Raw genomic sequence first — 27,333 nt, 5'->3', positions numbered from 1 at the left:
TTATTTTGTTAGATAAAAATTATATTTAACTTAGGGGGGTGTTAGTGTTAGGGTTAGACTTAGCTTTAGGGGTTAATACATTTATTAGAATAGCGGTGAGCTCCGGTCGGCAGATTAGGGGTTAATAATTGAAGTTAGGTGTCGGCGATGTTAGGGAGGGCAGATTAGGGGTTAATGCTATTTATGATAGGGTTAGTGAGGCGGATTAGGGGTTAATAACTTTATTATAGTAGCGCTCAGGTCCGCTCGGCAGATTAGGGGTTAATAAGTGTAGGCAGGTGTCGGCGACGTTGAGGGGGGCAGATTAGGGGTTAATAAATATAATATAGGGGTCGGCGATGTTAGGGCAGCAGATTAGGGGTACATAGGGATAACGTAGGTGGCGGCGGTTTACGGAGCGGCAGATTAGGGGTTAAAAATAATATGCAGGGGTCAGCGATAGCGGGGGCGGCAGATTAGGGGTTAATAAGTGTAAGGTTAGGGGTGTTTAGACTCGGGGTACATGTTAGAGTGTTAGGTGCAGACGTAGGAAGTGTTTCCCCATAGGAAACAATGGGGCTGCGTTAGGAGCTGAACGCTGCTTTTTTGCAGGTGTTAGTTTTTTTTCCAGCTCAAACAGCCCCATTGTTTCCTATGGGAGAATCGTGCACGAGCACGTTTTTGAGGCCGGCCGCGTCCGTAAGCAACTCTGGTATCGAGAGTTGCATTTGCGGAAAAAATGCTCTACGCTCCTTTTTTGGAGCCTAACGCAGCATTTGATTAAACTCTCGATACCAGAGTTAAATTTATGGTGCGGCCAGAAAAAAGCCCGCGGAGCGTTAACAGCCCTTTTACCGCCGAACTCCAAATCTAGGCCAGAATTTCTAAAAGCCTCCTCTAATGGAATGTAGTGGAAAGAACACTATTATAAAGAAAGTCTTTAGGACATGTGGGTATGCCTAAAAAAAAACAAGGAAGTCCAGTATGAAACTAACCAGTACTTGATATGTTAGTATGTCTTATGAAAAGTTAATCAACTTCAACTCAACAGTAATAGGAGAAAAGTATATCAGGTATTCTTTCACTTCAATGTTAATTTATATTATGTGTCTGATTCCTTCCAGATGTTTAGACTGCTTATCTAATGGATGTTTATGGTGCAACAAGGAAGATAAGTGCATGTCTCCCTTGAAACCCTGTGTAGATTTTGCATTAAAGGTAATGTTCCACAATAAATAATATATCATCACTTTTATGTAGGCAGACTTCTAATAAAATGAATAAAATTGTCTGTTTTATAGAATACATGCATGAATAATGATAATAATCCATCTTGGACTACTGGAACGTCACTGACAGCAGGGATTCAGGTTAGTTATTTTGTGTTGTGAGAATAGGTGGCGCAAATGAATGCTAGTTCCCTGTGTATAGTAAATGGTAGTTGTTCAATTTTACTGATACTTCAGTTTACTAGATAAAATTAGATAGGTTATGCGAGTATCCCTGTGATAGATTTAGATATGTTATGCAAATATCGCTGTGTTTGTTGTGTGGCATAAATGTAATTCTTAGGTATGTGATTAATTATAATAGGTTTAGCGAGTATCGCTGTCAATGTTATATGGCGCAAATGCTATTCTTCAATGTGTGGTGATTTAGTTAATTTCTATATATTTAGTTTATCGTGTCACTATGTCTTAGTTTGTGATATAGTGTTATTGTAAACACTTTGCTTGTACCGCTGTATGTAATATAATACTCCTTATTTTCAAGTATGACCAAATACTGAATATAGTTAATACAATTTTATTAAATCTTAAATATATATATATATATATATATATATATATATATATATATATATATATATATATTGGCATAATATTGTTAAATTGACACCGGTGTCTATCGATATTAAATAAAATACTCTAAAAAAGATAAAATATATACAATCTTTGCTTTCACAGGTTATGTTTTCAACATTATCTTTGTTGCACTGGTATAAACAAGACTTTATATATAGTTCATAAACGATACTTTATATATAGTTCAGATTTGTGATTCTGGTCTAGTTTTCAGGTTAGTTATGTCTTGATAACTTTTACATGTTAAGCACATATACTAATTTCACTCCTGCATTGTTGCAGGTGCAGATATTCTGCAGTACCCATATGAGAAACCTTTACTACAAATATCCACCAATAAGATTAAATAACAAAATATGACTGAATAAAGAGATAAATAGAGCTTATTTATGGAATGTTATTAAAGGATTTACATAATTATTAACTAAGTTTAACCTTAAGAAGAAAAGGATGAAAAATTTCAATTAGGAATATTTGGAGTTAAAACTTAGACCTCATCAGAATCTATTGTAAACTGCATTTTCAGCAGTTTTTCTGCCCAAAAAGGCTACTTTTTAATTTGGCGTGAACATAATGGCCTCTAGTTATGAAAGTCTGACGGACCTGATCCGCCAGACCTCGCGGAATACGGCGAGCAATACATCATCATTGCAAGAGCTGCTGGTGCAACGCCACCCCCTGCAGACTCGCGGCCAATAGGCCGCCAGCAGGGGGGTGTCAATCAACCAGATCGTACTCGATCGGGTTGTATTGTGGTGATGTGTGTCCGCCTGCTCAGAGCAGGTGGACAGGTTATGGAGCAGCGGTCTTTGTGACCGCTGCTTCATAACTGCTGTTTCTGGCGAGTCTGATGACTCGCCAGAAACACGGGCATCAAGCTCCATTCGGAGCTTGATACATATGCCCCTACATCTCAATTTGTGTTTTTCTCACATTCGCAATCGGGTTTTCAATCACTCAAAAAAAACACTATTTACCCTATCGAGCCAAAAACTTCTCAGCAATCAAAAGCCCAGTTTTGACTTATCAAATTCGGAACTTCAAAGCACTTGATAAGTCCTGGGAAGGGCATTCTGGGCAACTGTTGGAATTTTTCATGGATATTTCCAAACAGTCTTTTACTTTGCACCTATGTTAAACACTGAAATGACCGATATAGATATTATAGAAGTTTGTTAACATACGTGCTATTAATTAATTAAACTTCTATTTAACCCTCTTGGAGAGGTTTAACCCTCTTGGAGAGGCTGTAGACAGTCAACAGGGTACACAGTTATATAGGGATATATACATATGTAAATGGGATGACTGTGTGATTCTTTACAGCTACGGGGATCTGCAGGAAAACTTGCTTCAGGACAACATCTACAAATAGCATGATTTCCTTTTTTATATTTGATTGTATTTCTCACTCACAGTGGCGTGAGTGTTGCGATCAGTTACAGGCATTATTAAAATCATGGTTTTGCTGCAGATCTCATAATTGTGGCTTTCAGAGTTAAAGGGCCATGATACCCAAATCTTGCATCAGTTTTAAGTATTATGTCCCTTTAACTGTTGCAATATGTTTCCATTTGCACCAATGCTAACCCATTTGAATGCATCTTTTAATTTATCTGGATGGGCAGAATGTGCACAGATCGATTCTGTCCGACACAGATCGATTCTTACGGCACTCCAGATGTTCCGAACGCGAACATTGTAGCTATTTTAGGATTTATATTTATTTTACAGGTAGCTTTGTATTTATTTTAACTAGGTATAATAGTTATTAAATAGTTATTAAATATTTAATAACTACCTAGCTAAAAGAAATACAGAATTACCTGTAAAATTAATCCTAACCTAAGTTACAATTAAACCTAACACTACACTATCATTAAATAAATTAAATAATTAACTACAAATACCTACAATTAAATACAATTAAATAAACTAACTAAAGTACAAAAAATAAAAAAAACTAAGTTATAAAAAATAAAAAAATTACAAGATTTTTAAGATAATTACACCTAATCTAAGCCCCCTAATAAAATAACAAAGCCCCCCAAAATAAAAAAATGCCCTACCCTATTCTAAATTACAAAAGTTAACAGCTCTATTACCTTACCAGCCCTTAAAAGGGCCTTTTGCGGGGCATGCCCAAAAGTAATCAGCTCTTTTGCATGTACAAAAAAATACAACCCCCCCAACATTAAAACCCACCACCCACACACCCCTACTCTAACCCACCCAACCCCCCTTAAAATAACCTAACACTAGCCCCCTGAAGATCATCCTACCTTTAGCCGTCTTTAGCCAGCCGACCATCGATGGAACAGAAGAGGACATCCGCAGCGGCCGAAGTCATCATCCAAGGTGCGCTGAAGAGGTCTTCCATCTGATAGAAGTCTTCATCCATTCAGCATCTTCAATCTTCATCCATCCGGAGCGGAGCCTTCTTCAAACGAGCCGACGCGGAGCCATCCTCTTCCAACGACGCCTACCCGACGAATGGATATTCCTTTAAGTGACATCATCCAAGATGGCATCCCTCGAATTCCGATTGGCTGATAGGATTCTATCAGCCAATCGGAATTAAGGTAGGAAAAATCTGATTGGCTGATGCAATCAGCCAATCAGATTCAAGTTCAATCCAATTGGCTGATCCAATCAGCCAATCAGATTGAGCTTGCATTCTATTGGCTGTTCCGATCAGCCAATAGAATGCAAGCTCAATCTGATTGAATATTTATTCGTCGGGTAGGCGTCGTTGGAAGAGGATGGCTCATTTGAAGAAGGCTCCGCACCGGATGGATGAAGATTGAAGACGCCGCATGAATAAAGACTTCTATCGGATGGAAGACCTCTTCAGCGCCCCTTGGATGATGACTTCGGCTGCTGCGGATGTCCTCTTCTGTTCCATCAGTGGTCGGCTGGCTGAAGACGGCTAAAGGTAGGATGATCTTCAGGGGGTTAGTGTTAGGTTTTTTTAAGGGGGGGTTGGGTGGGTTAGAGTAGGGGTATGTGGGTGGTGGGTTTTAATGTTGGGGGGGGTTGTATTTTTTTGTACATGCAAAAGAGCTGATTACTTTGGGGCATGCCCTGCAAAAGGCCCCTTTAAGGGCTGGTAAGGTAATAGAGCTGTTAACTTTTGTAATTTAGAATAGGGTAGGGCATTTTTTTATTTTGGGGGCTTTGTTATTTTATTAGGGGGCTTAGATTAGGTGTAATTAGCTTAAAAATCTTGTAATATTTTTTTATTTTTTGTAACTTACGGCTAGATTTAGAGTTTTGCGCCCAAAGGGGTGCGTTAGCTACGCGTGTTTTTTCCCCCCGCACCTTTTAAATAACGCTGGTATTGAGAGTTCTCTGAAGGGCTGCGTTAGGCTCCAAAAAGGGAGCGTTGAGCCGAATTTACCGCCACATCAACTCTCAATACCAGCGTTGCTTACGGTAGCGGCCAGCTAGGAAAACGTGCTTGTGCACGATTCCCCCATAGGAAACACCTGCAAAAAAGCAGCGTTAAGCTCCCAACACAGCCCCATTGTTTCCTATGGGGAAACACTCTCTAAGTCTGCACCTAACACCCTAACATAAACCCGAGTCTAAACACCCCTAACCTTACACTTATTAACCCCTAATCTACCGCCTCCACTATCGCTAACCCCTGCATTTTATTATTAACCCCTAATCTTCCGCTCCGTACGCCACCGCAACCTACATTATACCTATGTACCCCTAATCTGCTGCCCCTAACATCGTCGACCCCTATATTATATTTATTAACCCCTAATCTGTCCCCCCCCAACGTCGCCACTACTTTACCTACACCTATTAACCCCTAATCTGCCGACCGGACTTCGCCGCTACTCTTATAAATGTATTAACCCCTAAAGCTAAGTCTAACCCTAACACTTCACTAAGTTAAATATAATTTTTATCTAACGAAATAAATTAAATATTATTAACTTAAGTCTTCCTATTTAAAACTAAATACTTACCTGTAAAATAAACCCTAATATAGCTACAATATAACAAATAATTATATTGTAGCTATTTTAGCATTTATATTTATTTTACAGGCAACTTTGTATTATACAATAGCTATTAAATAGTTATTTACTATTTAATAGCTATCTAGTTAAAATAATTACAAAATTACCTGTAAAATAAATTCTAACCTAAGTTACAATTAAACCTAACACTACACTATCAATAAATAAATTAAATCAATTAACTACAAGTACTTACAATTAAATAAACTAAACTAAATTAATCAGAATTCGAGGGACGCCATCTTGGATGATGTCACTTAAAGGAACCTTCATTCGTTGTCTAGTCGTTGGGAGAAGAGGATGTTCCGCGCCGGAGGTCTTGAAGAAGGAGCCGCTCCTCGCCGGATGGATGAAGATAGAAGATGCTGCTTGGATGAAGATGTTTGCCGGTCCGGATGTCCTCTTATGCCCGTATATCTTCTTTTGGTCCATCGCTGCTCGGCTGAGTGAAGACGACTCAAGGTAGGGAGATCTTCAGGGGGTAGTGTTAGGTTTATTTAAGGGGGGTTTGGGTTAGAGTAGGGGTATGTGGGTGGTGGGTTGTAATGTTTGGGGGTGGTATTGTGTTTTTTTTACAGGCAAAAGAGCTGATTTCTTTGGGGCATGCCCCGCAAAAAGCCCTTTTAAGGTCTGGTAAGGTAATAGAACTGTTAACTATTTTAATTTAGATTAGGGTAGGGAATTTTTTTATTTTGGGGGCTTTGTTATTTTATTAGGGGGCTTATAGTAGGTGTAATTAGCTTAAAATTCTTGTAATCTTTTTTTATTTTTTGTAATTTAGTGTTTTTTTTTGTAATTTAGTTTAGTTTATTTAATTGTAGGTACTTTTAGTTAATTGATTTAATTTATTTATTGATAGTGTAGTGTTAGGTTTAATTGTAACTTAGGTTAGGATTTATTTTACAGGTAATTTTGTAATTATTTTAACTAGGTAGCTATTAAATAGTAAATAACTATTTAATAGCTATTGTACCTAGTTAAAATAAATACAAAGTTGCCTGTAAAATAAATATAAATCCTAAACTAGCTACAATATAATTATTCGTTATATTGTAGCTATATTAGGGTTTATTTTACAGGTAAGTATTTAGTTTTAAATAGGAAGACTTTAGTTAATAATATTTAATTTATTTCGTTAGATAAAAATTATATTTAACTTAGGGGGGTGTTAGGGTTAGGGTTAGACTTAGCTTTAGGGGTTAATACATTTATTAGAGTAGCGGTGAGGTCCGGTCGGCAGATTAGGGGTTAATACTTGAAGTTAGGTGTCGCCGATGTCAGGGAGGGCAGATTTGGGGTTAATACTTTTTATTATAGGGTTTTTGAGGTGGGAGTGCGGTGGTTTAGGGGTTAATACATTTATTATAGTAGCGGCGAGGTCCGGTCAGAAGATTAGGGTTTGATAAGTGTAGGTAGGGTAGCGGCGACGTTGGGGGGGGTGGGGCAGATTAGACCCTTTCCTGCCTGACTCTAAATACCAGTGGGCAGTAAAAAGCAGCGTTAGGACCCCTTAACGCTGCTTTTGACTGCTAACGTAGAACTCTAAATCTAGGCGTTATTTTTTTTTTATTTTTTTGTACTTTAGTTAGTTTATTTAACCCCTTAAGGACCAGCGACGTACCCTGTATGTTGCTGGCCTTTTTTTGGGACTTGATTGTTTTATAGCGCGGTCTTGCCACCAGCGTTGAGACTGCTCTAATCCACAAAGCCTGCTGGAGGGAGTGCATTAATAGTGTGTTCTTGCTAGACTTTTGCTATTATGTCCTGAAAAAACCCTTATCGACCAGTGACATACAGGGTACATTGTGGTCATTAAGGGGTTAATTGTATTTAATTGTAGATATTTGTAGTTAATTAATTTAATTTATTTAATGATAGTGTAGTGTTAGGTTTAATTGTAACTTAGGTTAGGATTTATTTTACAGGTAATTTTGTATTTCTTTTAGCTAGGTAGTTATTAAATAGTTAATAACTATTTAATAACTATTCTACCTAGTTAAATAAATACAAAGTTACCTGTAAAATAAATATTAATCCTAAAATAGCTACAATATGATTATAATTTATATTGTAGCTATATTAGGGTTTATTTTACAGGTAAGTATTTAGTTTTAAATAGGATTAATTTATTTAATAATAGTTAATTTATTTCGTTAGATAAAAATTATATTTAATTTAGGGGGGTGTTAGTGTTAGGGTTAGACTTAGCTTTAGGGGTTAAAAAATATATTAGAATAGCGGTGAGCTCCGGTCGGCAGATTAGGGGTTAATGTTTGAAGTTAAGTGTCGGCGATGTTAGGGAGGGCAGATTAGGGGTTAATACTATTTATTATAGGGTTATTGAGGCGGGAGTGAGGCGGATTAGGGGTTAATACATTTATTATAGTAGCGGTGCGGTTCGGTCGGCAGATTAGGGGTTAATAAGTGTAGGTAAGGTAGCGGCGACGTTGGGGGGGGCAGATTAGGGGTTAATAAATATTATGTAGGGGTCAGCGGTATTAGGGGCAGCAGATTAGGGGTACATAGGTATAATCTAGCTGGCGGCGGTGTACGGAGCGGCAGATTAGGGGTTAAAAAAATTTAATATAGTGGCGGCGGTGTGGGGGGACCTCGGTTTAGGGGTACATAGGTAGTTTATGGGTGTTAGTGTACTTTAGAGCACAGTAGTTAAGAGCTTTATAAACCGGCGTTAGCCCAGAAAGCTCTTAACTCCTGTTTTTTTTCTGCGGCTGGAGTTTTGTCGTTAGATTTCTAACGCTCACTTCAGCCAAGACTCTAAATACCGGCGTTAGGAAGATCCCATTGAAAAGATAGGATACGCAAATGGCGCAGGGGGATCTGCTGTATGGAAAAGTTGCGGTGGAAAGTGAGCGTTAGACCCTTTCCTGACTGACTCCAAATACCAGAGGGCGGTAAAAACCAGCGTTAGGAGCCTCTAACGCTGGTTTTCACGGCTACCGCCCAACTCTAAATCTAGCCGTTAGGGTTTATTTTACAGGTAAGTATTTATTTTTAAATAGGAATAATTTAGTTAATGATAGTGTAGTGTTAGGTGTAATTGTAACTTAGGTTAGTTTTTATTTTACAGGTAAATTTGTCTTTATTTTAACTAGGTAGCTATTAAATAGTTAATAACTATTTAATAGCTATTGTTCCTAGTTAAAATAAATTGAAATTTGCCTGTAAAATAAAAATAAATCCTAAAATATCTACAATATAATTATTAGTAACATTGTAGCTATCTTATGGTTTATTTTATAGGTAAGTATTTAGTTTTAAATAGGAATAATTAATTTAATAAGAGTTATATTTATTTTGATTTATTTAATTAATATTTAAGTTAGGAGGGTGTTAGGGTTAGTGTTAGACTTAGGTTTAGGCGTTAATAATTTTATTATAGGTTGCGGCGGTGTAGGGGGGGCAGGATAGGGGTTGATAAATTTATTAGAGGTGGCGACGGTGTAGGGGGGGCAGATTAGGGGTTAATAAGTTTAATATAGGTGGCGGCAGGGTCCGGGAGCGGCGGTTTAGGGGTTAAAAAAATGATTTAGTTGTGGCGGGGTCCTGGATCCGCAGGATAGGGGTTATTAAATTTATTATTTGTGGCGGCGGTATAGGGGGGCAGGATAGGGGTTAATAGGTATTATGTAGGTGGCGGCGGGGTCCAGGAGCGGCGGTTTAGGGGTTAATACATTTATTATAGTTGCGGCGGGGTCTAGGAGCGGCGGTTTAGGGGTTAATAACTTTATTTAGTTGCGGGGGGCTCCGGGGGCGCCGGTATAGGGGGTAGAACAGTATAGTATAGTGTGGGTGCTTAGTGGCAGCTTATCAATAAAGCTGTGAAAAAGCCGAAGAGCAGCGAGATCGGATGAGTGATAACTATCACAGTCCGCTACTCATCGCCCCGTACTTGGTGCACGGCTCTTTGACAGCTTTTTTGATAACTTTGGTGAGCGTATTCAGGTCCGCGGCGGCAATGTGAGGCGAGCTTAGGCGGGCGTATTGGGCCGGCGAAGGCAGATAAGTAGACGGCTTGATAACTAGAGGCCTTAGTGTCTTTCTAAGAGACCCGTAAACAAGATTGTAAATGGTTTTTTAAACACATGTAAATGTGTTTTTTCCTTGCCGAGTGAGCAAAGGTAGATTATTGTATGCGTCAGTTTCAGGAGACCTCCCAGTTTCTCACAGGTTTTCAAAAACAGGTAGTTAACATGCAAATAGTCATTTTGGCAGGTTTTTAACAACCTATACTATATAGTATTCTGATCACTTTGAGAAATTCAAAACCAAATTTGGCCAGGATGAAAAAAAATCGATTTTGGGAGCCGATAGTCGATAGATTGTGATCCGACCTATAATCTGATAATTTGACTGTACTTTTGTAAGTATCTCTTACTCTTCAAAAATAAACAGAATTACACTAAACTTTCCTGTTGTTCACTATTAGTGAGACTCACATGCAGAAATAAATCTTATAAGAGAATAACAGAAGAGGTTTTAAATGTATATTGCTGAGGCTGGGCTTTAAGTGTTTATTTTTTAGTTCTCACTATACATAATGGTAGCTGCACTGTTTTAGTGAACTACTATGAAGACTTTATGTTAGAACCATTAGTTTCATGGAAACAAGAAGTGATGTGAGTGCTCTTCTAATACAGTACTCATAAAATTTACATTGATGGAAAGTGTATAGCAAAAAGACTAAATTAAAAAAAATATCCACTACCTGAGTGGAATTTTTGTTCCCCCTCAGCTTTGCACTTAATCATTATCCATCATGAATTTTAGTGAGGACACTTATAGAAATTTCTGAGGGAAATTATGCATCTGTGCTATTTATTTATTACTTGTACAACATTGCAAGTGCTACTGACTGCACTCCAGTGATGTTAACACTTCATACCTCTTTCATTTTAAAGGGACATTCAACACTTCCCTTAACATTTTTTGCGCAAGAAATATAAGAACCGAAGATCCGCCTGCAGTATATCCCTCCTGCCATGCCACCTTGCTTCTGTAGTAATCACTTTCGGTAACTTGTGTAATACCGGGTAAATATGGCAGCCGGACTCCCCCCACCGTTACGTAGCTGCCTTCTTTTTCAAATCATCATCAAATCAGAATCCAGTCCTCGGACAGAAATTGCATGCGCGTGCAATTTCTGTCCAAGGACTGGATTCTGATTTGATGATGATTTGAAGAAGAAAGCAGCTACGTAACGGTGGGGGGAGTCCGGCTGCCATATTTACCCAGTATTACACAAGTTACCGAAAGTGATTACTACAGAATCAAGGCGGCATGGCAGGAGCGATATACTGCAGGCGGATCTTTGGTTCTTATAGTTCTAGCGCAAATAATGTTAAGGGAAGTGTTGAATGTCCCTTTAATGCTCGGCTTGTAATCTTGGTCATATAATTTTGGCGGTGAATTTGTTACCCTCTCAGTTCTATTGGATTTTGCAGTTCTTATGTTAGAAAATAGTAATTGTGCGCCAGCATTTGTATTCATTACACGTATATAGCTTTGTTTTCTTATCCAGAGCTACCAACTGTATATTGTGGGATTGTCATGGATTGTGAGCTCTGCACCTCTGTCCCTCCTGTAGATTTCACATTCTTATCAATGTCCTAATTTCCAGAGTGATCCAGGGATGTCCCATCTCCTCTCACTGTCCACTCCTCCCACATAATAACTGTGACTTTAACTCCATCTGTGTCGGCTCCACACACAACAATTACAACTCCACATACACATCTCTCTAACTCAGCCTAGGTCTCTCAGTCCTAGAATGCATCTGAAGGGTTGTGAAGTATAGTATTCTGCGATGCATGTTTTTTTATTTATAAAATATACAAATAAAACCATATCAGACATAATTAAGGACTACACATTTATCTATGAAATACATTTATTAGGATTGATAACTTAAAGTCACTGATGTTCCCATTGTGGTTTTGCATTAAAGAGAAAACATATTTTTATAATACAAATTTTAGACTAACAAATTTAAAATGTCTACATGAGGTCACACTTCTTGCTAAACTGCTATTCTGTAAGAAAACCACAAAAAATAAGTATTGTACTTTGCACATACTGACCACATCAGGATCATCATTCATCAGCAGATTATGTAAGCACAGAATATTTCACAATACAGTACATTTTCTGAAACCTACATTTTCAGAAGCAGATGTTTGTTTGACCATCATGGAATACAATATCACGTGAAGTCTGGTTGGCAAATATGTCTAAGCTTATAATTTGCAGATCTATGATTTCAAAAACACACATAAATTGGGCAATGCAATGATTTATCTGCATGAAACAGTACTTCTTTAGTAAAAAACAAATATGTTGAATCAAAGTAAACATACAAAGAAAAAGATTGTATAAAAAATAGCAAAAAATCAGCACTTCTTAATGTAGTCGCTACCCTCAGATAAATAAGAGAGCTGACATGTTGGTAACTTAGGTTACATTTTGCCTCTTCTGAGCATGGGCAGTTCTTACTTCCTGTTTATCTAGTATTCATTTAATAATAACCCAGCTAATGTTACTCTACAAGTTTTATGACATCAAACTAGTTTTAGAGACCCAAGTCCCCAGTAGGAATCTCACAGAAATGAAAACTGCACAAATTAAATTTAAAAAAGAAATAAAAGGTAAAATTCTTTTAAAATGTTGAATAATGCAAAGATTTCTATAAAAAGGATAGTCTAGTCAAAATTTAATTTTCATGATTCAGATAGGGCATGCAATTTTAAACAATTTTCTAATTTACTTTTATCTTCAAATTTGCTTTGTTCTTTTTGTATTTTTAGTTAAAAGCTAAACCTAGGTAGGCTCATATGAAAATGTCAATGCATTTGACAGTTGTTCACAGCAAGAGGATGTTAGTTCATGTGTGCCATATAGATAACATTGTGCTCACACCTGTGGAGTTACTTATGAGAGGGCACTGATTGGCTGAAATGCAAGTCTGTCAAAATAATTAAAATAAGGGGGCAGACTGTAGAGGTGACTAGGTGGGTGTACACTATTACTTAGTAGAGACAGTGCTGGCCTACTAACTGTTCTAACTTCTCACGAGTTAGAACCAGGGTGATTTACAAAGAGTTGCAGTTTGTTAGAAGCGCCCCAAAAGGCTGACTGTTAGAGTGACTATAAGGTTAAAATACCAAAATACAAACCAAAATAAAACTCAGTGCAAATAGTTTTCATGTGCTAAGTGAATGAATATAAAACTTTGAATATAGTTTTGGTATGGTATCGATCTTAATGTTTTTTAAATGCTAATTGAGTAAATTTCAAATACAAGATATGTTCAAACGAACCCAATGTTATCTCTAATTGAGACTAACCGAAATATAGTATAATTGTATATAATAGAGTTTGAGAGGAGAGAGACATTTGACCATGCCAAATGTAGATGAGAGATCCAGTAAGGAGTTAGAGGATAGAAAAATTGTTGAGGGGGTGTTGAGGTGGTGGTACACAAAATGTAAAAATAATTTTGGACTAAGGGAAGTAGGGAGATATGTAAGTATAAGACTGGAATGTGAAGAAGAAGAAGAATGAAGATTTGTTTCTGTGTTGCTTTTAGTAGTACAGTATTCTGCATGTTCTTGGGCTTTGAAGTTAGAGGAGGGCTAAGGTACTGGAGGGCATAGGAGTAAGTTGAAAGTTGAGAAGAGGAATTTGGGGCTGGAGGACAAAGTAGATAAGAGGTAAGTTTGTCTGGAAAGGTGTTGGGCCAGTGTACAAGAGTGCAGAATGAACTTTTAGTGAAAAAAGTCTTTGGAGTTGTCAAAGTATGGAGAAACTATGAACCCCACGTAGTCTCATTGTGCTGATATAACTCACAACTTAATTTGGCTCTACTAGATATAACTTTGCAGGAACACAGTTCTACTTATCCAACACTATTATATTAATATTTTTTTACCTATATGATTACCTTGTATCTAAGCCTCTCAGTGGTTTTTACAAACTTGCATTTTAACCAATTAGTGCTGGCTCATGCATAACTCCACTGGAGTGAGCACACTGTTATTTATCTGGCACACATGAACTAGCACTGCCTGGCTGTAAAAAGCTAATAAAATGCACTGAGATAAGAGGTGGCTTGCAGGATCTTAGAAACAGGCACAGATTTAGAGGTTATAAAGTGTATTACTATAACAATGTTAGTTGTGCAAAGTTGGGGAATTGGTAAAAAGGTGTTATCTATATTTTTAAACAATAAAAAAGACAATTAAGTAGAATTTTCCTCTTACAAAAGGAAAAGCAAAGAGATTTATTTATCTAAAGTTAAGACAATAGATAACTTGTGAGGTTCTTTCAATGCTATACCTTGTATAATTTACTGCAACTCAAGGGCTTTGTAAATATATGTTGATGATGGAAGGTCTTTGATTAAAAAAAATGACATAGCATACTTTATGCAGAACCTTTCTTTATATAGTACATGAAAGTGAATTTTGTAATTTCAAATGTTTGTAACTTTTCCCTCTTCAGATTGAGTCTGTAATCCCTCAAAGGATATCGGTTTTAGGAAAGAAAGAAGTGTCAATCACAGGCCAAAACCTACAGAATTTATCAAGATTGATTTTAATAGGAACCAGCAGCTGTCAGCCCCAAGTGTAAGTAAACAAAGATTTGCTACAATTCAGTTGTGTTCCTTTGAACTCTAGTTTACATTAAAGGGATAGGAAAGCAAAAATTAAACTTTCATAATTTAGACAGAACAAATTTTTAATTGTTATCAAATGTATTTCTTCTCTAGATATCCTTTGCTAAAATGCACATCTAGGTAGGCTCAGGAGCAGCAATGCACTGCTAGGAGCTAGTTTGTGATTTGTGACTACACATATATGCCTGTTGTTATTGGCTCACTTGATGTGTTCAGCTAGCTCCCAAAAGTACACTGCTGCTCCGGGGGTACTCTTAAACAAAGATAACAAGAGAACAAAGCCAATTTCACAATGGAAGTAAAATGGAAAGTTGTTTAAAATTGCATGCTTTATCTGAATCATGAAAGTTTCATTTGGAATTTACCGCCCCTTTAAGTATTGCAAGTTATGTGAGCAGTGTGCTATATAGCATTAAATTAGGCCATGCACTATAGTGTTCACCAGTCAAGCAATATGTGGCAGCAGTATGTGACAATCATGGGTGGAACTACCATTGGTGAAGCAGGTGCAGTGGCACTGGGGCCCAAGTGCTGGAGGGGGCCCATAACAGTGAATCTACACACATGCATGTGCAGAAAGTGTACTTTACTAATACAAGGAAGCATTTTATTGGTGCAGATTCATCAAAATCATATTACAGAACATCATGTTTATTATTGTTTATTACTGAGTTACCTTTTGGGGGCCCAAAATAATTTTGCACCTGGGACCTCTGTTGAGTAGGTCTGGTGACAATGGTATACAAGCAACCTGCAGAGGGAGGCTGCAGATAATGCGCACAGATGTGACCTTACCTAAAAATACTGGCACACACTGTCTGAATGTTTTAGCTATCATGAATAATTAATTATATGTTTCTTAATAAATATATAATAAATATTTTTTCCTCTACCTCAAATAATTGTATGTGTTGCAAAAAAAACAAATTCAAACTTTTTACAAATTTTAACTTCTTCTTTTCAAGAACTTTACTAACTAAAGTAGTTGAAACTTCCTCAGCTGAACAAAAGCATAGTAACATCAGGGGTTAAGTCGAGTGGGAACACATGGGAACAGAATTCCTGCACTATTTTTTCAGGACGAACTAAGTTCCCTCTGGACAGAGAACATAAACATTTCAGCAAACACTGCTGCTGCTGGTGGGGGGAGCTAGAGCACAGTCTGCTTAGTGGGATAGTGAGATCCTCTAGTAATGGGCAGTAACATTTCCTACAATACACTAAATGCAAGCCTGTCAGTGGTCCTGCTGGGTGATCACCCCGCACTGTGTGTAACACATGGTGCTTACATTTCTGTGTGACTTATTCTGGGGTTATTTAGCTCCCCCCAGCAGAAATAGTACTATTGCCCCTTAAGTGGGTGAGACTCAGTGACAGAGTAGGATTCTCAGGCCCAAAGGCAACCATTCAACCCTTCATTGGATATAATTTGCTTTCATTAACCAAAGTGTATAATTGCTATACATATAAATACAGTGTGTGTGTGTATATGTATATATATAAAACAATTATAATTTTGAAGGGCGGGTGGATGTCTTGGTGAGTTCCCACACTTTTTTTTGTACGACTTGACCCCTGAGTAACATAGTAGCAAAGGAATATAGGAGAAGAGATTGAATTGAAGCTATACAGAGACTACATGATTTACAATAAAGAAGCTGACAATTGAACTTACATTAAAGTGATTGTAAACTTTAATGAATTAAAGCCCAGGATCAAAAAATCCCCTTAAAACAGGAGCACTTAAATTCATTAAAGTTTACAAAGATCTTATTTTTGAAAATACTTACCTTTGCGTTATGGTAAACATAACGCTGATCCTCCGCCCACATCTCCTGCTTTCTTTAGCATATGGATGACAAATCTAGCTTCCTCCAATTGTTGTTTGCTCCACAAGCTGGATGTCAAAGATTGCAAGGGCAGCCACATTCTGACTTTTGTCACAGCCTTGCAAGTGGTCTAACACTACAAGCACCTCTGAAACACCTGAGAGGGTTATATATGGACTCACCTAACTGCCCGTTACACTCACCTACTGTATATAGCGTGATCATGTGGAAGCAGGCAGACTAGTTCTCTGAATATTCATATTCTACACTATTTGGCACTCATTTTGTTTTAAACAAAATGAATACTGAAAATTCATTTAAAAAAAATCATTTTAATTAGACAAATTTAAATGTTCTTTTGCTACATGTGCAAATGTTGACCTGTAGCGTTATGCTGGAGAGGCGTGCTAATCCCGACCCTTCTTTTTTGAGCCCCGGGCCATACTAATAGAGTAGCAGATCCCAGGGCCTGCACTAAAGGACCTTCTCCTTTAACGCAGGCCTTGGGATCCGCAACCTATGCCTCTAAGAACAAGGGTTGGGATTAGCATGGCTCTCCAGCACGTAATTAAACTAATGCACATGCCTATTGGCTATACACTATAAAACCTTGTAAATATGCCACTGTTCCCTTGTAATATTTTGTCACTTATATACTGCTTCAAGTTTTTCTAGTTCACGGTTACATATAGTTTTTATTTTCTACTTCCGTAACAAGCTCATAGAAATAGTATATTCACTTACGTAACTTTCCTTTTTATTTTTCAGAGTAAATAAATTTAATTTAATAAATAATACTCACGCCATTATCTCTCTACCACCAAGTCGCAAAGAAACTAAAAGTTTATGTCTAAACTTTAATGGAACTAAATGTTACCAAGAAATTTATTATGAATCAACACCATGGTGTTCTAACATATTTCCAAATACTACCTGGCTTAGGTAAGAACTGTTATATTTTGTATTAATATTAATGTGTGTTGTGTGAAATCAAAAGTGCAAAAAAATTAGTAAATGTCAAGAAAGCAACCGAGTAATTAATACAAATTCTTGGAAAGTTGTTGCATATATTTAATTTAATTTGCCAACTGCTGAATACTTTCTAAAACGAATTTACAGAAAAATGTATTTTTGTTTTGCTTCAGAGGATTTGTAAAATTTTTCCAGAGACACTGCATGTGTAAAACAATTGCTATCTTCATTTGAAAAAGTTTGATCCTAGGACTATTGTGTATAATAGTGTAAGACATTACCCAGTGGCTTCTACCGCTAAAAGGCTTTGAATTGGTTTTCAACTGAAAACTTAATGTAAATGTTTGGTTTGTTCTAAAGTTGTATTTATTGCAATAAAAATTCACAATCCAAATAAAAAAGACAAATAAAAAGGTTGTTTGGAAGCTCAAGATATTTTAATGTTATCTGAAAATGGACATGATGGGTATATTGGGCATCTTTTTTCAATGTTTTATTTTTCTGTTATTACTGTAAAATCATTTTGTATCACTAATTGAGAAGAAAGCATTATCAGACTTTGCAAGGTTTTCATCTTAAAGTGAATGTAAATGTTAATGAATGAGTGCCAGTTTTTATAAATACTTTTAAAAACAGGGGCACTTTCATTAATTAAACTTTACATTGCAGCGATTTTTTAAAATACTTACCTTTTTCTTTAGGAAACCCAGACCGGCGATTCTCCACCGCAGCTCTTGCTGTACTATCAATGATGAAACCGGCTTCCTCCAATCGTTGCATGGCCTCACGAGCTGGACGCCTCAGGTGCACCCCATGATTGGAGGAAGTTGGTTTCGTCATTGCTGTGCTAAGTACAGAGGAGCTGCGGGCGGAGGATCGCTGGTCTGGGTTTCCTTATGAAAAAGGTAAGTATTTTTTAAAAAAAAGCTGCAATGTAAAGTTTAATAAATGAAAGTGCCCCTGTTTTTAATAGTATTTTTTTAAAAAAATGGGCACTCATTCATTCAACTTTACTTTCACTTTAATTACAAAAAAACAGTGCATGAATTATTTTCTCATAGGAGAAAGTTTCTCCAACTTATATGATTTTCAAGAATGTTATTTTAATAATTCACACACTGTGAATCATGCAAGTGCTAAGGTATAAGGTTTGCTCCATTAAAAGAATATAGCCACTAAAGTCTTGCAAAAAGTATACATTCTCACTGCACTGCCGAGGGTCCAGAATCCAGAGTGACTCCAACAAAGTGCTTTGCTGGTCCTGCCACAGGTAGAAAATCAGCAAGTGCTACCCAAGGTGCTGAACCAAAAATGGGCTGGCTGCTAAGCTTACAATGTTACTTTTTCAAATAAAGATACCAAGAGAACGAAGAAAATGTGATAATAGGAGTAAATTAGAAAGTTGCTTAAAAATGGCATGCTCTGGGGGATATTTATCAAGCCGTCAACTGCAAATATGCTGGAATTCAGCAGCGTAATTGTGGCGAGCTTGATTTGACCTAGTTATCAAAGCCTACAGATTGGCAAAAGTTGAAATCTGTGATGTAACATACAATCCGCCGGTCTCAATCCGACACAGATCGATGCTTACGTCATTACAGATGTGCCGAATATACATTCGGCACTATTTGACACTTTTTCAAAATTATGAAATAGTTCACCGGTACGGCTATTCCCGCTCAGCGTACCTGGTTTTCAATCCGCCACCCTGGAGGCCACGGATGCCATAGGAATCAATAGGAGTCTGAAAGCAGCGAAAGCTCATGTTCGATGCTGCCAGATATCCCATTGATTTGTATGGTTGAAAACCAGTTATGTTTACACCTAACACCCTAACATAAGCCCCAAGTCTAAACACCCCTAATCTGCCGCCCCGACATCGCGCGCACCTACATAATCTTATTAACCCCTATTCTGCCACTCCCGGACCCTGCTGCAACTAAATAAAAGTATTAACCCCTATTCTGCCACTCTTGGACCCCACCGCAACTAAATAAAAGTATCAACCCATATTCCAATGCTCCCGGACCCTGGCGCAACTAAATAAAAGTATTAACCCCTAAACCCCTGGACTCCCACATCACTACCACTAACTCAACCTATTAACCCTTAAACCGCCAGCCCCCCACATTGCCATAAACTAAATTAAGCTATTAACCCCTAAACCTAACAACCCGCTAACTTTACATTAAAATTACCTCATCCCTATCTTATAATAAATTAAAACTTACCTGTAGAATTAAATTAAACTATATCAAACTTTTAATTAACCTACCCTAACTATTATACTAAAATTGCATTAAACTACCAATTAAATTAACTATATTACAAATAAAAAAAAAAACTAACCCTACCCAAATTATTTATGTTTAAATCTTTTTATTATAATATTTCTTGTACAAAGCAGACAGAATTTAGGAACAAGCTGTATAATATTAACATATAACAGATCCAACATATCTAAATGTTATGCCCCCAGTTCCTCCCATATACTTTAATACACTTCATATTTCCAGGGGACACATTCTTGAATGTAGAGGATCTTGCAAAAGAAGTCAATTATCAAATTCTACTAATCGGCTATCTGTATTGGAATCTGCTCTAGAAAAGATGTTAAATATTTGTCTCTCTGTGAACCTCATAAACCATAATAAAGCAATAAATATAGAGTATGCTGAAAGGTTCTTATCTCTAATAACGATCAGATAAACACGGCTCTAGAAAGAGCCAGGGGGGGAAGGAGGGGGGGGGGAAAGGGGGGGGGGCTCTCCCACTCCCAGCGGCCCCCCAAAGCCCTCAAAAGATGCTCGGACTCGGTGCTCAAGAATCAGATTGGGTTACATGTTCCCTTTTGGGGGGTGTCGAATTACTAATCCAATAGTACCATATTTTCTGAAATGAAGCCCTAGTGTTTAAAGTGTCTGCTGCAGATTCATACATGGTATAAGTGTAACAAATTTTATTGTGTATTTCCGACCATGGAGGGGAGCCTATCTTCCAATACTTCGCAATGCAGACCCTTGTCACTGTACACAGAATTCTAATGAACGTGTTAATATATTTATGGAATTTATCTATGTGTTCATGTAGTAACGCCTGTTGAATAGTAAGGGTAACCTCCTCCTCTAGTAACTGACTAATAAGAGTGGAGAGTTTCTGCCAAGTCCTCTGTATCTCCCTACAGTCCCACCACATATGTTTGTATGACCCTTGTTCACCGCACCCTCTATAACATAAGTTACTGCCGTTTGTATACATATGTGCTGTCCTCATTGGGGTAAGATACCATCTAAATATAGTCTTCGTGACGTTTTCTTTTAGATCCATGCTAATTAAACCCTTATCAGCTCCCTGGATCATTTCCTCCCATTCCTGTACTCCTTTAAGTATATTCAGGTCCTTCTCCCATGCCCTGATTACCGAGGATTTGGTTCTGTTTGGGGGTGTCTGCAGTGTTATGTATATTCTTGAAATATTGTGTTTGGTCCTTGTCAAGCTTGCGCCACATGTCTCTAACACCGTTTGTTGCCCACTTTTTGATTCCTTAAGAAAGGTATGCAGGGAGGAGCGCAATTGGAGATAAAGGTACCAATGAAGTTTTATGGGCGCAAGTTTGGACTGCAGCTGGATAAAAGGAAGCAACTGTCCCCCCTTCACTACGTCCGCCACCCTGTAGAGTCCCTTGTTTTCCCATTTGGCAACCAGCATGCGAGAGTCACCCGTTAAAAAACATCTAATTGGGGTCAGAAAAGAATATTTAGGAAACAAGTCTGCTCTCTTAAGTGTCTGTATCCATATCTTTGTAGTCAGGTCTGAAGTGTATGCCTTAGTATGTATCTTAACTGAGTGAGTAGGATGTGTGTCCCATAAGACTGAGTCTCTTTCTTCCCACCCTCCCAGCTCCATCTCCAAAAACACCCAGGTAGCTTCCTCCGATCTCCTCATGAAACAGGAGTCTTGGGCTATTCTAGCAGCCCTGTAATATTCCAGAAGATCCGGAGCACCCACTCCCCCCGCAGCTCTGCTTCTACAGACCACCTGTTTCGCTATTCTAGCCGATTTCGGTCCCCTTATAAAAGCTAATATATCAGCCTGTATTTTAATAATATCTGATTTGACCAGTTTAATGGGGAGGGCTCTAAAAAGATATAAAATTCGCGGTAGCATGTTCATTTTAACTAATGCTACTCTCCCCATCCAAGAGAAACCGCATAATCGCCACTTCAAAAGGTCTTTTTTGAACTGATTAAGGAGTGGGGTGTAGTTATACTTATATAAAAATTGCGTCTGAACTGGGAGATTAATGCCCAAGTATCTAAGTGTTTTGGTAACCCATCGAAACTCAAAGTTAAGTTCAATTATTTTTCGTGTATGTAGGGGGATGGCCACCGGCAGGAGTTCACTTTTCTCCATATTTATTTTATATCCCGATATGCTTGAAAAATCGGTCAATGTCTTATTCAAATTAGGGAGTGATATAAGCGGTTTAGTAATAGTGAGTAGTATGTCGTCCGCAAATAAAGATATTTTGTAGTCAGTTTGGGCTACCCGAATTCCTGATATGTCTGGGTGAGCTCGAATTTTGGCCGCCAGCGGCTCAATACAAAGAGCGAATAGTAAGGGCAATAGCGGACACCCCTGTCTTGTCCCATTTAGTATGGGAAAGAGTCTGGACCTATATCCCCCCGAAGTAACCTGGGCCCGCGGATTTGAGTATATTGCCTGTAAAGCAGTCACAAAAGTGTCATCAAAGCCCATCTCCCTCTTGACCGTAAGCATATATTTCCAATCTATTCTATCAAACGCCTTCTCCGCATCCAGCGATAGGACCAGAGAAGGCGTCTGTGTGCTTTCTAAATGATGGATCAAGTTAATTACTCGTCTTATATTATCCGGGGCTTCCCTATTCTGTATAAACCCCACTTGATCAGGGTGAACCAAGTGTGGCATGATTGGTTTAAGGCGACCGGCCAAGACTTTAGTAAAAATCTTAAGGTCCTGGTTGATTAAAGAAATAGGCCAATAATTCTGGCATTTTTTATGGTCTTTATCTGGTTTGGGGATCACCACTATTTTTGCGTCTAATAACTCCTGAGGGATGGGATTGCCTTCCAGGATGAAGTTACAGAATTTAGTCAAGTGAGGAACAAGTGTGCTTTTGAAAAGTTTATAATATTCCCCTGGAAAACCGTCTGGGCCAGCCGCCTTCCCCGGTTTCAAGTCTTTAATAGCTCTTAAAATCTCCTCTGGAGATATCAGAGCGTTAAGGGCACTTTTTTGTTCTGTCGTGAGCGAAATCAGTTTGCAGTCACCCAGAAATTTCTCAGTTTGAGTCATTGTTTCTATGTTGTGGGTCACCTTTTCCCCGTCGTAAAGCTTGCCATAGAAGTTTGCAAAGGTGTCCACTATTTCCTGGGGATGGGAGGTCAAGTCTCCCCTCTCCGTCTCTATCAAAGGTATAGCCGACGCTCCCCATCTTTCCCTAATCTTATGCGCCATAAATCTGTCTGGCTTGTTCGCGTAGATAAAGTAATGTGATTTAAGACGCTGCGCTGCTCTTATTGCCTGTGAGTTTAATAATGTTGCTAAGGAGTGTCTTTTGTCTTGGAGGGCTCGCAGCGTCACTGGATTTTTAGTCAGCTTGTGTTGTCTCTCTAGGATTTCAATCTCTTGGTGGAGTTGTTCTGTGTGGGTTCTATATTTCTTATTAATTTTAGCTTTGAGTTGAATCAATAATCCCCTAACTACCGCCTTATGAGCCGCCCATGAGTATATTGGGTTTGTAGTGGAGTCAGTATTAATAGTCCAGAATTCTGTCATGGAGCGTAATATGTCATTATAATCTTGGTCTCGTCTTAGCAGGGTGTTATCATATGTCCACGTCCTACTTCTGTTGATATCCCTTAGTCCCTCCAGGTCAACTGAAATAATAGAGTGGTCCGACCACACACAAGCGTGTATACTTGAACTTTGTAGCATGGGCTGTAATATCTGGCTCAGATAGATATAGTCAAGTCTGGTATACGTGTTATGTGCGGCTGAATAGAAGGTGGTATCTGTGGTTGAACCATACAATGTGTTCCATGAGTCCCTAATAGTATGTGGCACGAGCGATTCTTGTATTGCCTTGACAATGCGATTATGTCTGTGATGTTTAGGAGTCAACTTTTTGCTGTGGGAGGGTTGAATTGGGGCCATGGTTATATTAAAATCCCCCGCTAATATAATTTTAGTTTGTGACCAGTCTGTCATGAGGTGGGCAATGTGGGCAAAGAATGCGTGCTGATTGTCATTGGGAGCATAAACATTACATAGGGTCACCTCAGTGTCTTGAATGCGTCCCCTCACTATCAAGTATCTACCCTCAGGGTCAGCCAATGTGCTATTATGAAAGAAACCTACTGATGAGTGAATTAAGATAGACACCCCGTGGGTCCTATTGGGTGCAGTGGCATGATAGTGTGTAGTGAATTGTTTGGTCCAATACTTTGGTAACCTTTCTTTAAGGAAATGCGTTTCCTGTAGAAACACCAGGTTAGCGTTCAAGGTCCTATACTGATTCATCGCTAATCTGCGCTTTATATCAGTATTTAGACCACGAACATTATGGGACACTAATCTAATCCTAGTATTCATAGGCATATGTATTGGTCTGTGCTATTATATGAGATAGAGTGTATGCAAGCATGCAACCTGTAAAATGAATCATCTTACCCCAGAACCTCTGAACTGATGTGATGTAATGCACCTTGTGAGTCCTTATCCCGGAGGGACCGCTGAGAAAGGGAGAGAAAAGAGCAAGGGACAAACAACAAAACATTAAACAGTTAACAATCAACTGGTCCCCAACAGAGGGACATCTTAACAGTGCTCGAGAGCATCTAAACGGGCAAGTGGTTGCCACTTAATCTTAAACAGTGGGGAGCAACTACCTGCCCCTTTTGAATGTCAATATAGTAAGCGCTGTCGCAGAGTATATGCATCTCCTGGCCAATCTGGGTTGTTGATCGTAAGGAAAAATGCCCAGCTATGGCACCCCATTGGGTATACCCAGTTCAAGCAGGCATTGAGGGCCATTCTGACATGATAATTAGCAGTATTAGAGTATCAAAGAGTCGTATCTGTAAAGAGCCACATTGAGGCCCTCAGTCCCTGTATTTGTGATTGGCTGGAGATGAAAAGAAACTGAAAAAGGAAGGTCACTTCACGAGATCTTGTGTCTGGCTTCACTTATTTTTTGCTTCTTGTAGCTGACCTTCTGCCAGGTCCTTTGGATACTAGAGCCCATGGAGTTGCCCCTCCCTGGTGTTGATGACTGTTGCTCCGGAGGATCCGAAGGAACCGGGGGCTCCAGGCCTAGTATGGCACATACCTCTGGGATATCCTCTTGATTTTTGATATTTATGGTTTTGGAGTCCTTGAGAATGCTTAGAACAAAGGGAAATCCCCATCTATAAGGGATCTGTTGTTTGCGTAGGATATTAGTTAATGGTCTCAGTGAGCCTCTCCGTTGTAAGGTACGTAGGCTCAGATCCTGGAAGAATTGTACTACATTTCCCTGGAACTTGAATGTTGGGTTCTTCCTGGAGGCCTGTAGTATCTTTTCTTTATCAGGAAAGAAGGTCATTTTAACTATCACATCCCTTGGGGGTATTCCGTTCTTTGATTTGGCTTTTAGAGCTCGATGTGCCCTCTCCACATGGAATGTGTACTCAGGGTCAGCATCCGTTATTTGACTGAAAAGCTGCGCAATATATGCTGGAATATCCTTGGTTGTTACATCTTCCGGGATCCCCTTTAATCTGATATTATTTCTTCTGCTCCTGTTCTCCAAGTCCTCCACTTTGTCTTGCATTTCCTGAAGAAGCTGTTGTTGGTCAGATACTGTTTGCGTTATCTCATCTACATTTTCTACCATTGCATTTTTTTGGTCTTCCAATATATCAATTCTATTTCCCATATCCGTGAGGTCAGACTTAATTTCAGCCAAGGTGGATGTCACCGAAGTATGTATGGAATCTATCTTTTCCCATAGCTTTTCAAAGTTATCCGTTAGGTCTTTTTTGGATACTAGGGATTGTAGATCTGCTTTAGTAATAGGGGATTGACTTTCAGTGAATGGCGGTGAGAGTTGATCTGTTTCGTCTCCCAGTTCCATGTCCTTGTTAACTTTAGATAGATGGGAAGTTTTAAAAAAGGAGGACACTGTAGAAGGTGTATTAGGAATTGTTGTTTTCTCTCCTTTCCCGCCTCTTCTTGTAGACATTGTTTTGCCGTAATGACTGTTGCAGCTGTAGAAGGCAGCTAATATCTGAGTCCTGAGGGGAGTTTGTATCTGTGTTCTAAGGTAGATGAGATATCCCTTTTCTTTTTCTCTCCCTCTCTTCTATTTCAGGATGCAATAAAAATGGAAAGGCACCCCCAGGTGCAGCAGCCTATCTCAAGCCGGTTTAATGTTTCAGGAGGTTTGAGGTGGTTTCAGGAATTACAAAGGCATGTTTCAGTGACTCTTCTTCATTTAGAGTATATATACAATTCTGCTGCAACTCTTTTGTAGCATATGGAGAGGCAGGAGTCCCCTCGCTTTGTTTCTACCAATTACATATTGCTAAGTTGGGGGTTAGGGTTATATCCAGCTTGCTCACTTAACAGATAATTTAGAGAAATGTTCAGCTGGATAGTGAGCAGTCTCTAAGTGTTGCAGGAGGCGAGTTTTAATAACCTTATATCAAAGATATTATTTATATAGGAAATGTGTGACCTCCAGTACAGCCTATAAGTTGGTATCACCTTGCTGCAAACCAGTGGCTCCCCTCTCCCCAGGGCAGTTATCCTCACAGGATGATGGCGGAAAAGGGTGCAGGGGGTATGACCTGTCTCCACTCTAGGCTGACAGGAAAAGGGGGGGGGAGAGGGTGCTGAGAAAAAACAAACAAAAAAAAACTCTTCTGTACTGTTTCTGTTCTGGATTAACCTGCTGCCAAGAGGGCACTGAAGTCAGCTCTTGAGAAGGTAAACAGGGGCTAATGTGGAGACTCAGAGGAGTGAGGTAGCATCCAGGGTGTTTATATATTGAAATATGAAAGGTGCTGTGTATGATGTGGAATGGTTATTTGACCCTTTAATTTTATTGATAGATCAGAGTGCTTGGTGTTACTTCTAGTGTTTATCAATAAATGGCCATTCATTCACCTTCCACTATTGTTAGTAATTTTAGGTGATGTGGCGTTTCTTGGCCCTCAGCCAAGTTTTGAGTTAGCTGTGTCTTATGTCGCTCCGTAAGCCTCTAGACCAGGGGAAGCTGCAGTCTCAATGTGTCAGGAGCTTATGATCTCCTGCTCCCCACGGTAGCCCAGAGACTTGTTGCAGTGTGTGAGTGCCGAAATTCTGCACCTTTCTGGTTACGCAGCTAATCTGCCTACTCCCGTACTGCTTCCTCTCCCGGAGCTTGCCCCCACCTTCTCTTCCGGTTTCAGTCACTGGGTAATGGCGCTTTTCACGCCTTTTTGTCCCCTTTACCTCTAGTGTTCCGGCTGTATTGCGTGAGCCCCACAGTGTCCCCTCAACTCACCGCCCCCCCCCCCCCGGACAGCCACTTCTTCTGTAGTTAGCGAGGGCAAACAGAGATGCAGGATCACTGGGCTCCGCTTCAGTATATAGCGGCGTCTGTAGAGTCGGCTCAGAAATTTCCAGTAAGTAGGGTGGACTGTAGCTCTCCTATTCCTCCGCTGCCACAGAACCCCCCCTGCTCTAATATGTATAAGTCTCTCCCAAAATTTTGCAATAAAGCACTTTTGAATATTGAAGATAGTAAAATTATGCAGGAGCTCGGTTGCACCACGTCTGCTCCTCTCTTAGACTGGCTCCTCCCCCTACCCAAATTATTTAAAGGGACACTGTACCCCAAAAAAATATTGTGTAATTCAGAAAGAGCATGCAATTTTAAGCAACTTTCTAAT

The 27,333-nt window shown here is 38.9% G+C and overlaps 1 protein-coding gene across 1 annotated transcript in view; it reads left to right on the top strand.

Moving 5' to 3' along the window:
• PLXNC1 (plexin C1) overlaps positions 1-27,333 on the top strand; it is a 483,607-nt gene that overhangs the window by 154,126 nt on the left and 302,148 nt on the right. Inside the window, exons 8-11 of the mRNA XM_053716896.1 lie at positions 1,104-1,197; positions 1,281-1,349; positions 14,399-14,523; positions 17,171-17,344. Coding sequence (XP_053572871.1) covers positions 1,104-1,197; positions 1,281-1,349; positions 14,399-14,523; positions 17,171-17,344 — 462 coding nt within the window. The remainder of the gene's footprint in view (positions 1-1,103; positions 1,198-1,280; positions 1,350-14,398; positions 14,524-17,170; positions 17,345-27,333) is intronic.

This window comes from Bombina bombina, chromosome 6, assembly GCF_027579735.1.
Source record: "Bombina bombina isolate aBomBom1 chromosome 6, aBomBom1.pri, whole genome shotgun sequence".
Taxonomy (NCBI): Eukaryota; Metazoa; Chordata; class Amphibia; order Anura; family Bombinatoridae; genus Bombina; species Bombina bombina.
This window is presented reverse-complemented; position numbering and strand designations above follow the sequence as displayed.